Source organism: Adiantum capillus-veneris, chromosome 9 (genome assembly GCF_014529385.1).
Source record: "Adiantum capillus-veneris isolate H3 chromosome 9, ASM1452938v2, whole genome shotgun sequence".
Classification (NCBI taxonomy): Eukaryota; Viridiplantae; Streptophyta; class Polypodiopsida; order Polypodiales; family Pteridaceae; genus Adiantum; species Adiantum capillus-veneris.
The window spans coordinates 126,664,375-126,678,853 of record NC_140939.1 but is presented as its reverse complement, the minus strand read 5'-3'; the positions used below and the strand labels follow the sequence as shown (position 1 = coordinate 126,678,853).

At 41.8% G+C, this 14,479-nt stretch overlaps 1 protein-coding gene and 1 pseudogene across 1 annotated transcript; both read right to left on the bottom strand.

Moving 5' to 3' along the window:
* Positions 1-8,432: 8,432 nt before the first annotated feature.
* On the bottom strand, positions 8,433-9,141 carry LOC147451152 (uncharacterized; annotated as a pseudogene).
* LOC147451151 (uncharacterized) lies at positions 9,090-13,278 on the bottom strand. The gene is made up of 4 exons (XM_086520580.1): positions 13,263-13,278; positions 11,572-11,870; positions 9,530-9,587; positions 9,090-9,439 (listed from the first exon to the last, which is right to left on the bottom strand). Exons 1-4 carry the CDS (start codon positions 13,276-13,278, stop codon positions 9,090-9,092), a joined length of 723 nt encoding a protein of 240 aa, XP_086376706.1.
* Between the last annotated feature and the right edge of the window lie 1,201 nt (positions 13,279-14,479).

Sequence of the window (14,479 nt, the reverse complement as noted above, 5' to 3'; positions counted from 1 at the left end):
AAGAGTGTACATGAAAGAGAAATCACAAACCCTCTTCCAAAATGCGCTTGGAATTTTCCTGCTTTTGTGAGCAAGTTCGTGATAGAAATATTACAAACTCACAACCAATTTAGTTAAATAGAGCAATGGAAGACACTTAAATTTCAACTTGAAATCTTCTCATAAAAACACAATACCCATTCAAAACCCCAACCTTTTTCATGGAATCTTGTAGCCTCCCCTCTAATAACACAGCTATAACTTCAAATTGTTGAAAGAAAATCATGAGCTTCCTCCTTCAAATCACCCACATTTTGATTTTGTAGAGATTTAAGAGCTCTCATATTGAAATCCACACACCATTTGAAGAAGGAAAACCCTAATGCACTCCCTCACAATCTCAGATACAAGAAGCAAGAGAGGCAGGATTGCACTACATGTTCATAGAGCAATCATGAAATGCATATACAGAAGGGAAAAGATTGCAGATTTTCAAGCATGAGAAAATAGATCCCTTGCTTACCAACTCATCCAAAATGTTGATGTGTCAATTTTTGAGCATTTTTACTAAACAATGGCTATTTTTGATCATTTTTATGCTTAAAAATGACCCTTTTTCAAGCATACAAACCCAATCAAGCTAGGAAAAATCCCTATTTTCTTGAAAAACTTTCCTTGAACTCAAATTTCATGCTAAAAATCAAATTTTCACATGTCATGACTTCTAGACACATCTGTGGCAGCCATGCATACTAGCTACGATATATCTAATATTATAAGTGGTGAGATGAGTCTGCCACCATGAAACACTTTGAAATTTGTACATTCTTAAGCCAATTTACGCATTTTTTAAATTGTAAAAACACACAGTAGTGCCCCATTGAGGGCCACCACTCCCTGAATAGGTATGCACATGACAACAACCGCAATAGTTGCTTTTGTATATCACAATATGTATGCATCAGCCATTGCTTTAACTGATTTCTCTAGGGCAATCTGTGACAACCTATAAGGTCTAGACGCTCTCCACATTTATGTCAAACAAGTACAAAGCTATCTTTTGGATCAACATTGCCTACTTTTTCTAGTGTAAGATCTTACAACTCATGAGGTGTAATTTCTCTCCACATTCTCTTAGATTGACCAAGAACAAATCTCCTTCTCGGTGTCAATGTTGGATACCTACTTTTTCATGCCAATTCCCAACACACTCCTCCCAATCATGGCATGTTTGTCCCCCCCCCCCCCCCCCCCCCCCCCCCCCCCAATGTGTGTGTGCACACGCACACATGAGTGTGTGTGTGTGTCGTGTTCAAGACTTATGAACTCAATTTTTGATTGAGATCCTTTGGGATTGATTTGAGTAATGGGTTCCTTTCACATGCCTTCTTGTCTTGCCGTCTTGTATATCTCTCTAAGAAGGCAGCTTATTGGCAATTATGGATTTGGGCTAGAGTCTCCTTAGCAAAGTTGGGACCCTGGTGAGTGACAGTGACCCTCTAAGTAGACTGATGGAGGGCTAGTATCACATTATTTGCATAAGGCACGCGACAGATTCTCTAGAGGCATTAGCATCCTCCTCACCATCCTCACTAGTCAAGGCATTGGTCATGATAGGAACTCTCACATGCTTCTCTAGTGTAGTTTTTCTATCCCACCCCTATTGCCTTTCTTGATTATGAAAGTGCTGTTTGAATAGACCACACTTTGCATACATGCCACCCAAAGCAACACCAAGAAAATCATGCAAACAATGCACTCATAGAGATTTCTTCCTCAAAGAAAGTGCTATGTGAATAGGCCACACTTTGCATACAGGTCACCCAAAGCCACACCAAGAAAGTCATTTTTTACCAAGAACCAAGTAACAATTGTTGTATAACTTCTTGAATAACGCAACATGCCTTTAAAATGCCAATCTAGCCAAGAGTATCAATAGAGAAATCCTCCCTCTATAAAGTCTATCCCGCCCCTATTGTGCATATCATGCAGACAATGCACTAAAAAAAGATGACTTTCTTGACATGGAGCTCATCGACTTTCTCGACATGGAGCTCATCGAGTGCTTTTTTTTAGCAAATACAACAGACTTTGCATATGCGGAACCGAGCAATCTCGCTAAACATGTGTCCTCTAATGTAGCCCGCTCTCTCAAAAATCAGCATGCATCCTACTACCTTCCATATCTTGCAATCAATGCAGTCTAAAAGTCGGTCTTTTCCACAAGAAACAAAATAAAGTTGTGATTTCGTCCACAAAAAGAGTGTAGAAGTTGATGTATTTTTAAACATCACTCAACAACCAATTTTATCATGAATGTTTTTACCTAAGCCAACCTCTTACATGATGCCATGTGCTCTCAAAACAACGTAGGTGATTGCAATATGGCCCCTACTTCCTCGAGGCGGCATACCGAGTGATAATGATGACCCCGCATATTGGGAGAAGGAAATATTCCATGATGAAAACAAAGCAAAAACTTGCGTTTTTAAAAGGTACACACACACACATGCAAACCAAAGCTTTCCCTGGCACAACATCTTCTTTCAGCAGCCTCTAACTATTAAACTCAACATGAATTCCAACTTCCAAATGCAAGATTAGGTGGTATAGTCATTCAAAGAAAAAAAATCTTGCTATGTTTAAATTCGAGAAAGAACATCTTGGGCAAGAAGTGATACAAAATCCACTACAATTTACACAAGAAGTGATTGCATCCTAGACTACTATCACACGAATGACTTGTGCTCTCATACCCACAATTGGCATGCATATTGACCGACATGCTCCAAGCTACATGTCTTATAATAGCGTGCATGTTGCGAGATTGGCCGTTCGAAGCTTCGCTTCAGCTAGTTTTACACATGTCTCAAGGGTTGAGACATAGTGGGTTCACTTAAAGGCCCCTGAGACATGTGGGTGGGTGCATGGGGTGCAATCTCGTAAAACTAATCGGGGGGAAAAAAAAGATGATTGTAGATTGTGGACGTTGGCTACATTCTAGACCCCTACAAGTTCCTGGCCATTGGGAGTTTTCAGTAGAGGACGGAGAGAGTGTATTTGCCTTGTGGAGTGGTAGTGCAAAGCGATCGCTAGGCCGCCTCGTGACTGTATAGCAAGGTGCAAATTGAAAAAGCACGTGATCGTGACACACACATACAAGCTCGTTCGGGCGCGCGCGCGCGCTCTCTCTCTCTCTCTCTTTAAACGTAAAAGCATTAATTCGGATATGCGCGGGCTGCTTAAATTAGTATTATATTTTTAAATAAACCTCATCGGGGTCGTCAGCTGGAGTGGCTCAGTTGGTTAGAGCGTACGGCTGTTACCGTGAGGTCGAAGGTTCAAGACCTTCGGCCCTGCGGCTGTAAACCGTAAGGTCGAAGGTTCGAAACCTTCCTCTAGCGTTTTCACTTTGAAGACTTTTTGAACTTTTTTGTGTATATTTTTCTTCTCTATAGAATTTTCAAAATCTGCAGGAAATTCAACTACTTCCTTGTATATTTATTATGTTTTTGCTCCCTTTACCACGGGTTGCAAATGTCCAACAAACAGATCATTTGGGACAATCCAATTCTTTGGGGATAAGGAGGAATTATGCTTTACCAATTCGCTAGCGCATCCGATTGGTTCTTAGACTTGCAAATTTTTTATGTTTAAATTTGGCTCCCCTCCATCATAGTTCCAAAAATGTAACAGTGTGTTCACATAGACCTCACAACAATGCACACAATTTGCAAAGTTAGCAACTAATTCACCACACCGAGTTCTCTCTCAATTCACATTGACTTCTCAGTGCGCATTGAGACCAACATCCAAGGTTCTTGGTTGACATGCACCGCTTCCCTCCTCCCTCCCAATGAGTGACAAGGTCACTATTGGCCCTCATAATAGCTCCCAACATCTTAATCCAAAGGAGTGTGACACACAACAATCAAAGCTTGCACAACTCATTGTAGTCTCACATTTTCTTTTTTGATCCAAGCTCCCATGACTTGCTCAAACGTCTGTGTGATCACGAAAACGATAGATTATTGTGTCATCGTGAAGGACGTTTTAAGTAGCGTAAAGTAGCAAGAGGCTTCAAAACCACCTATCATGTAGGGTAGGTATCTAACTAAAAATAATTAGCAATACATAGTTGCCATGTATTCTTGTTGTATATAGTTCTACAAATTTTTTAACTCATATTTGAACTACCACAAAGTAAGGTAAACTTCTACTTAAATTTTGACTTGCAGCTATAGATAGAGAATGTAACCAATTCTAGAATGTCCAAAACAAAGAGGTATCCCCCATTAATTGTTCAATTTCCTAATCACCTAATGGCTCCAGCTTCAATTCACAATAAAGGTGTTCCTAATGGGTGTTACCATATCCATGTAGTAGTGATGTGTGTGAACACACTTAGGACCACCGGGCCATTTTTTCCCTCACTAGGAGGTTTTTTCCCTTTGCATTGTATATACGCCCATCAGTCTAGGGCTAACGTATCTTTCCATTGCACACTACGTAAAACACTCTCTATTGTGTGCATTGAGCTTCCGTCGTCTTCTCCAAGCTGTGTGTGTTTTCTTGCAACCCTAATTCCAACAATTGGTATTAGAGCAGGTTGCGTTCTCCCGGGCTTAGTCGACAGCAGCTCCAACACACGCCTGCTTACTTCCTTCGATTTCTATGAGCTTTGGCGAGCGTTTGCAGGTCGACAAATATTCTGGATGAGCTCTACGAGCTCACAATCTTCTCATATTTTTCTTCGGGCTCATTTTAGCCTCCATTTTCCACTACAGCCAGTACTACGCAGGCTATTTTGTCACTTTGTGCAAAATCTCTGTTAGTGCCGTTTTCTGCATAACATGTCTCTACAGCCTTCTACGGTTTGTGGTATATAGCACGTGTTGTTCCCGCTTCGTTTCTCCTCTTTTTAGACAGTTTTCACATCAGGTGTGCAGAAATTGACCATGGCTGACAACAACATAGATGTGTTCAAGATGTTTGTTACTGAGGACAGATTGGATGGGGACAATTACCCTATGTGGGCTTACATGAAGCAACATGTTCTTGTGTCAAAGGGTGTCTGGAATATTGTGCAGAGCATTGATGTACGTCCCGGTTCTGAAGATGTTGGCGATGTTGAGGATGTTGCAAGGATTACTGCTGTTAGAGTTGTTTTTCCTACGACAGAACAAGCTCGTTGAGATGTAAAAATGTGCAGGCTCATGCATTGATTGCGTTGTCTGTGAAGCGCACTATTACTCCTCACATTCGTTCAGTGAAATCTGCAAAACAAGCTTGGGATATTCTAGTTGGTCATTCGTCCATGTGCTTCGTTTGCCAAGGGAATCACTCCTGGCTCGACTATGAAAGGAATTCGCATTTCCTCTGAAATCCGCTGCGTTTTCTTGTCGCCGTCCAATCTTGTAGCTAAGGTGACCCAAACGCAGCTAGATCATTGTTGTACTCACTCGTGACCGGCTCTCCGTATAGGCCGACGCAGCCTCACTCAACTCTCTCTGAAACACACTCCATTTGTCCCTCTTTGACCAACATTTGAGTGTTCCGAAGGTCCGACCACCTTGACACTAAACATGCCCCCTGAATACTCTGGAAACATGCAATCCATGTGCTTCGTTTGCCTAGGGAATCACTCCTGGCTCCACTATGAGAGGAATTCGTATTTCCTCTGAAATCCGCTGCGTTTTCTCGTCGCCGTCCAATCTTGTAGCTAAGGTGACCCAAACGCAGCTAGATCATTGTTGTACTCACTCGTGACCGGCTCTCAGTATAGGCCGACGCAGCCTCACTCAACTCTCTCTGAAACACACTCCATCTGTCCCTCTTTGACCAACATTTGAGTGTTCCGAAGGTCCGACCACCTTGACACTAAACATGCCCCCTGAATACTCTAGAAACATGCAATCCATGTGCTTCGTTTGCCTAGGGAATCACTCCTGGCTCCACTATGAGAGGAATTCGCATTTCCTCTGAAATTCGCTGCGTTTTCTCGTCACCGTCTAATCTTGTAGCTAAGGTGACCCAAACGCAGCTAGATCATTGTTGTACTCACTCGTGACCGGCTCTCAGTATAGGCCGACGCAGCCTCACTCAACTCTCTCTGAAACACACTCCATCTGTCCCTCTTTGACCAACATTTGAGTGTTCCGAAGGTCCGACCACCTTGACACTAAACATGCCCCCTGAATACTCTAGAAACATGCAATCCATGTGCTTCGTTTGCCTAGGGAATCACTCCTGGCTCCACTATGAGAGGAATTCGCATTTCTTCTGAAATCTACTGCGATTTCTCGTCGTCGTCAAATGTTTTAGCTAAGGTGACCCAAACATAGCTAGATCATTGTTGTTTGCTACTTACTCAAGGCCGGCTCTTCATATAGGCTGATGCAACCTCACTCAACTCTCTCTGAAACGCACACCATCTGTCTGCTGCGTTTTTTTATCGCCGTCGAATCTTCTAGTCAAGGCGACCCAAATGCAACTAGATCAGTGGTGTGTATTGCTCATGCCATGGGTATACGTGATTTAAACCCACTTGCATAGGCTGGCTCTCCGTATATAGGCCGTTGCAGCCTCACTCAACTCCCTTTGAAACGCACTCCATCTGTCCCTCTTTGACCAATAACTCAGTGTTTTGAGCGTTCGACCACTTTGACACTAAACATGCCTTATTAACACCTTGAAAAAAAGCAATCCATGTTTTTCGTTCCCCAGGAAAAACCCTCCTCGCTTGCCTCTTAGAGGAATGCACGTTTTCTCTAAAATCCGTTGCGTTTTTCCGTCGTCGTCAAATCTTGTAGCAAAGGGGACCCAAACGCAGCCAGATCTTTGTTGTGTGCTACTCACTCCATGGGTATACGGGATCCAAACCCACTTGCCAAGAGCGGCTCTCGGTATAGGCCGACGTAGCCTCACTCATCTCCCTCTGAAACGCACTCCATCTATCCCTCTTTGACCAACATCTGAGTGTTCCGAGCGTCCGACCACATTGACACTAAACATGCATCCTCAATACTCTGGAAACATGGATTCTGTGTGCTTCGTGTGCCAAGGGATTCACTCGTGGCTCGACTATGAAAGGAATTCGCAGTTCCTCTGTAATCCGCTGCGTTTTCTCGTCGCCGTCCAATCTTGTAGCTAAGGTGACCCAAACGCAGCTAGATCATTGTTATGTGCTACTCACTCGTGAAGGGCTCTCCGTATAGATCGACATAGCGTAACTCAACTCTCTCTGAAACACACTCCATCTGTCCCTCTTTGACCAACATTTGAGTGTTCCGAGTGTCCGATCACCTGGACACTGAACATGCCTCCTGAATACTTTGGAAACATGCAATCCATGTGCTTCGTTTGCCAAGGGAATCACTCCTGGCTCCACTATGAGAGTAATTCGCATTTTCTCTGAAATCTGCTGCGATTTCTCTTCGTCGTTAAATGTTTTAGCTAAGGTGACCCAAACGTAGCTAGATCATTGTTGTTTGCTACTTACTCAAGACCGGCTCTTTGTATAGGCTGATGCAACCTCACTCAACTCTCTCTGAAACGCACTTAACTCTATCTGAAACGCACACCATCTGTCTGGTGCGTTTTTTTATCGCCGTCGAATCTTCTCATCAAGAAGACCCAAATGCAACTAGATCAGCAGTGTCTACTACTCATGCCATGGGTATACATGATCTAAACCCACTTGCCAAGGCTGGCTCTCCGTATATTGGCCGTTGCAGCCTCACTCAACTCCCTTTGAAACGCACTCCATCTGTCCCTCTTTGACCAACAACTTAGTGTTTTGAGCGTTCGACCACTTTGACACTAAACATGACTTATTAACACCTTGAAAAAATGCAATCCATGTTTTTTGTTCCCCAAGAAAACCCCTCCTCGCTTGCCTCTAAGAGGAATGCCCGTTTTCTCTAAAATCCGCTGCATTTTTCCGTCGCCTTCGAATCTTGTAGCCAAGGCAACCCAAGTGCATCAAGATTAGAGATGTATGTTGCTAATGCCGACGCAACTTCACTGAGATCCCTCTAAAACGCACTACATCTGTCCCTCTCTGAACAACATCCGAGTGTTTCGAGCGTCCGAACACCTTGATACTAAACATGTCTCCTCAACTCCATTCTCGCGCCAATTAGAGGATTGTACAGTGTCTCTGGAATCCACTACGTTTTTCTGTCTTTGTTCAACACATTATCACATTGTTTCACATTACAATATCATGATACGAAGAAGGAAGAAAACATTTTACATACAAAACTTCCAATATTTGCAATGGCAAACACATATTCACATTTAAAGGCATTACAATGTCACAAAAAAACAAGAAATAGAATGTAATCGACAGTATGAATCCGTCGTGAACCACTAGATAGGTTATTACAACTTTTCAAATTGTACATCTCAAATATAATTGTAGGCAACTAGTGTTTGTCCATATCCCATAGTCATTGTTCTAATGCTTTTCTTTTGCTTAGCCACACTGCTTGTGCTTTCATAATTTTTGGAAGCTCATCCAAAAATGTTTTACTACTCTCCATGATTGTGAAGTATCGTCCCATATGGCTACCAAGCAATGCAAGAATACCTGTGTCTCCTCCATATTGCACTACCACATCTCCCTTCTTGGTATACATGTTCAACATTTGATATAGATATTAATGCCCACGTTCCATTCCTCCTACGAGACGAGAGGACTTGTGAGAATAGAAGACAAGTCGAGAAAGCAACAAAGCTACACAGTAAAAGCAATTACAGAAAAGGACGTACCTCTCAATGGTGTTCCATCTTCTTGCATGGTCCATTCGCTCTCTTGGATTGTATCCAGCCATGTGTCCTCATCGGGTTTCAGCACTTCAGCAATTGGAGCTTGGTTTTTCTTGAAAACGGTAAGAAGAAGTGATCTTACAATCATATTAACATCCTTGCATACTGGTGTCTTGCAAACTGTGACTGTAGTGTATGCTGGCTCCCAGCCTGCGGCTATTGCAACATCATGTACCATTCGATGTTGGATAGGTATGCAAACAACAACAAATATGCCATTGTCATCTGCTGTCAAAAAACTCAGACGTGCAACTTTGCCGAATTGACAAACGTCCATGTCATTCCATTCCTGTGTAGATGAACGCGATACCGTGCACAAGGCAATTTGGAGGCAAGAACATGAATGAAGCGGACACTAAGACAGCCACCCAAACCCCATCTCGGACATACACACGGTTGTCCTTTTTCACTTGGCCTTCGATGCATGCCAGCATGGAACCAACAATCTCATTTTCTTCCATGCTTGTATCCAAGAAGGAGATAGATACGATTCTAAAAAAGGTCTTACAAAAACCTAGATCATCGCTCTCCACCATCTGTTGATCTCCCTCATGATGATCTAACAATTGCTCCAAGGACTGGGAGAATTCTTTAAGCTCTTTTTCATTTGGCCCAACTGCATCATGCTCTATATTAAAGGTCATTAAAACGGTTCTCGTAAAGACAAGATTCTCGGATTCTTTTCAATTACAGATTTTGTCATACATTTGCAACTCACTTCTTTTCTTTAATTCGCTTGAGGACGGTTTCTTTCCTATGTCTTTTGGAGTCCCGGTCTGCAACAAAAAACTCTTAGCGAAGTCACAGTTTCAAAATGATGCATTTGTAACGTTCCAAGATCAAAACATACTCTAGAATACGATACTTGGCCGACTTTATCAGATGAAGGGGCTATTTTTGTTTTTGTAGTGGTTTTTGTAGGTGTTTCCTGCAAAAAAAACGAACGATAATACCTGTCTGTGGAATATCCAAAGTTTTGACATTTATAGGATCAGAAGAGGCCATTGCTCGAAGAATGTAAGTTTTCTTCTCAGGAGGCAGATCAGCACATGCCAGAACGTACAATCTATCCTCAGTAATCCACTTGGGCCGGTTAGTCCATTCAATAGCGCAGGGTTTTGAACATATAATCAAATCAGCACTAGACATAGAGTAGTGATCCACAATACACTTTCTTACCTCCACCATTCATCGCCTAGATTGGGATCAACAATAGCGAGTGCCTGCTTTGTCCTCCTCCTGCTCGGACCATCTGCCTCAAAAAAAGCTTTCTTGTAGCGTTGTTGAAACTCCAAAGGTAGCATAGTGTCCTTTTCAGCTTGTAGTTGTTTCAAGGCTATAGCGTACTTGTCCTACAATGCATTCCAACCTTTGAGATGCGCACGTTGAGTGAATGAAGACTACATAATAACGTATACTTACCGGATTAAGAAATTGTGACATCACTGCCACTGGAACGTTATACCACGCTTTCTTTCCAACTTTCTTTTCAATATCTGATTGCATCCATTTGTAGACTGTGAAATGTATCTTGTTAACCAAGGCGTCTTTCGAAGCTAAGCCCATTGCACGCACCATCCACAACATGTCAGTGTAAGAAGTGGTGACATATCCAGAATCATTCAGCCTACAAATCACCACAAAATACATGTCAACAAAATTATGCATTTTAGAAGAAGCTTAGAAATGATCAATAGTGGTTACACTTGCCTATTGATGCGCATCACAGTGCTCAACATATCTGTCTCATTTTTATCATCCACCTTCACAAGCTCTACTCGAACTCTAGGATGCATTGAAGCGTCATTTTGATCAGCCGGAGCTGCACGTAAGTATCTTTGAAACAATGTATTGATTGACAACCGGATTTGATAATTGCAAAGACAAGAGAAACTTACATGTTTGCAAAACTCCCATCCAAGCTGCGAGGCAATGATTCCCATCCCAAGTATAGAACATCTTACCACTCAAATCACTCCAACATGTATCAGAAATTTCACGCTCAAAATCTTCATTGTCAAGGTGCCACAACTCATCCCACTGCTTTGTAATCTCGCTGGTTACTAGTACTGTCGGATGACCAGGAGCATCAACAGAACAAATAAATGAACCCTTTGGCTCAAAGTATCCCTCTGTCAAAAACGCCTCTCTGAGAGGCTGTAGTCTCTTGGGATCCCAACTAACCTGCCTTGCCTTCTCCAATTTCAAAGCGGCACCCAAGGCAACAACTGTTCTCGCTCATCCTGCTCAAGGTCATTTCAAGATAAATGCCAAGATAAATTTAAAAGGTGGTGATCCATTTAGAGTTATGAAGGACAACTTACTTTTAATTTTGTGAGATGCTTAGAAAGCATGTCTTGACAAAGGGTAACATCCTTATTCATGGGAAATTCTCCCCCAGCATTAGCTCCCTCTTCAATGTATGCTTCAATCTCTTCATCATGAAGCTCCTCTTCAGATTCTTCTCTCTCAAATGTGCATGTTATTGATTCATCTCGGATGTGTTCTTTAGCAAGATTTTCTTTCTTACTCTTCCACTTTCGATCATATGTACTAACAGATTCAACTCTAGTACCCGAAACTGTCATCTCACTCTTTGTGCCTAGATGTAATTGGGATGACCTATCCATCGAAGTCTTTGTCGATTCGACCTCTTGTCCAATGTCATTGAGAATTTTCTAAAATAAATGGGAAGAGAGGACCTTAGCAAAATGTAAAATATACTAGAGAGTTTAAACTAGCCAAAACTCAAGCTCTCACCAGTTCATCTTTGGGCCAGGCAACGATGTTATTCACAGCACAGCGCAAAGTTTTGGTGTCCTCGTCCATTGGATTGAGATGACGCAAAGGTGCATCCTTTCCAGCATAAACTTGAACCACAGATACACCATAACATCCACTAGGCATTCTTGAGCCATGCAGAATGTCCAAATTTGATACCTTTGTAATCTTCCCTCTACCAATAGCTTCTCCATTGTTCAAGATTTCAACTAGACTTCCCACGATTCTTTTACCCCTTGCCAAGGGAGCAGCTTTCTTTGCTTTTGTGGGAGATATGTCTTATGGAGGTCTGCCAAAATGAGAAAGTAATTTAAATATAGATTTCGAATAGATATAGATAAACAGTCTCTCTACATCTTTGAAGTTCCTAATGTATTGTAAAAAAAAACACGGAATCTACATCTTTGAAGTTCCTAATGTATTGTAGGTCTCTTTGAAAAGGAACCTTAATTTTTACTTGAATCTGGGGAGCATAAGCACCCTAGGATTCTAGCTTAATCTAAAAGATTGTTTAGAATGTAACTTAATGAGATTTCAGCCTACATTGAGATTGCAGGGATTAAGATTCATGAATTTTAGGTAATGAAACCACTATTCATAGAGCCAATGTTATTGTGCATATTTAACTTGAAAGGACATCTTCAAGCATAGAAATCAATAGAGAGAGAAGAGAAATGGACCTGGTTTGATATTCAAGCTAATGAACTCTGCAATTGCTGTTTATGCTCATTGATCTTCCTGGACTTTACAATAAGGCGGCTTCCTATTTATAGAGATTAGGCCCTGCTTATCTCCTCTACAAGTGTCGGAGATTGGCCAGCTTTGGTCTGGGGTGCATAGCGCCCTGGGGATCCTTTAATTTACTGATAACACAATGAAGTTTGAAGCATGGACCTGGATTGAGAGAGCAACTAGATTCTCCATGAAACCAGCAATTCTCTGGACACTACCCTTTGAATAACGTTTAGCAATTCTCCGAAGTAATCCAGCTGGGGTGCATTGCCCTTTGAAAAACGTTTAGCAAAGAAGTCGCCGAAGTAATGCAGCTGTGCTGGGGCGCATTGCGCTCTGGAAAGCTGCATACAGAAAACCCATTTTTGTGAAATTTATTAAGGTTTCCTCACTATGTCTGGGGCGCATTGCGCGTTGGAAATTCTTTGGCACATAGAGCTTTGAAAAATTTTCATGAAAGGAAATATTAAAGTTCACAAGGGAGGCGCCAAATTAGTTTACTTGGGGCGCATTGCGCTCTAGACAGTGTTCGGGAAAAGTGTGCTCAGCTTAGCCTTGAGCCGGTTGCAAAATCAAAGTAGCCGGTTAAAGGGAGGGCAAGAAGGAGAAAATTCAGCTTAAAATACATGGAAAATAGTGTAATTTTGCAAAAAGATTGGCTAGTATTGTAAAATTTCCTATTCAGAATTGTCTTGGAGAGATTTTTGTATGTTTGTGAAAATGATTTTTCCCGAACACTGGCTCTAGAAGGCCATACGCAATAACCATTTTCTTGAACTTTACTAAGATTTCCAACTTAAGCCTGGGGCGCATTGCGCTTTGGAATACCTTTCGCAATAACCATTCAATTTAGTAACATTTCCAACTTAAGTCTCCATTTTCGTGAACTTTAGTAAGATTTCCAACTTAAGCCTGGGACGCATTGCACTATGGAATACCTTTCACAATAACCATTTAATTTAGTAACATTTCCAACTTAAGTCTGGGTCGCAGAGCGCTCTGGAAAAACTTCAACAAGCTGACAAACAATTGAATTTCATAAAATCAAAACCTCATTAAGGTGAAAACCAATTGCATTTAATAAAATATGTCAAACAGAATCCACCAATATTCTTGGGTGCATTGCGTTTTGAAAAACCTTCACGAAGGTGATAACCCAATTCAAGTTTCATGGCACCAAGTTAATTTAATAAAAGTCTGTCAATACTCTAGGATGCATATCGCCCTTGGAAACCTTCAACAAGATGCTAACGCACTTCAAGTAGCTTACTTGGGATGAGTTGCTTAGCGCCGTGGATGAAAAGGAAGTTCCACTACAATTAGCAATAGTTAGTATATTTACTATTAAAGGGCAAAGATTCCACGAGTGGGATGCGCTGCAATACTATAGTGTATGGGGTAGAAAGGAGCTAGAGTAGGATAAAAACTGGGGTAAAAAAGGGGTAAAAACTGGTTGATAGAAAGGGGTAAAAAAGCCTCGTGTTGTCTATTAAGATGCAACCTATTTGTCTATAAATAGAGCATTAATCTATCCTAAATATCACTGGTTTATCAACAAGTCTCGTGTTATGAATTCTCCTCATATGGTGAGTTGTTGGTCAAAGAGGGACAGATGGAGTGCGTTTCAAAGGGAGTTGAGTGAGGTTGCAACGGCCTATATACGGAGAGCCAGCCTTGGCAAGTGGGTTTAGATCACGTATACCCATGGCATGAGTAGTAGACACTGCTGATCTAGTTGCATTTGGGTCTTCTTGATGAGAAGATTCGACGGCGATAAAAAAACGCAGCAGACAGATGGTGTGCGTTTCAGATAGAGTTAAGTGCGTTTCAGAGAGAGTTGAGTGAGGTTGCATCAGCCTATACAAAGAGCCGGTCTTGAGTAAGTAGCAAACAACAATGATCTAGCTACGTTTGGGTCACCTTAGCTAAAACATTTAACGACGAAGAGAAATCGCAGCAGATTTCAGAGAAAATACGAATTACTCTCATAGTGGAGCCAGGAGTGATTCCCTTGGCAAACGAAGCACATGGATTGCATGTTTCCAAAGAATTCAGGAGGCATGTTCAGTGTCCAGGTGATCGGACACTCGGAACACTCAAATGTTGGTCGAAGAGGGACAGATGGAGTGTGTTTCAGAGAGAGTTGAGTTACGCT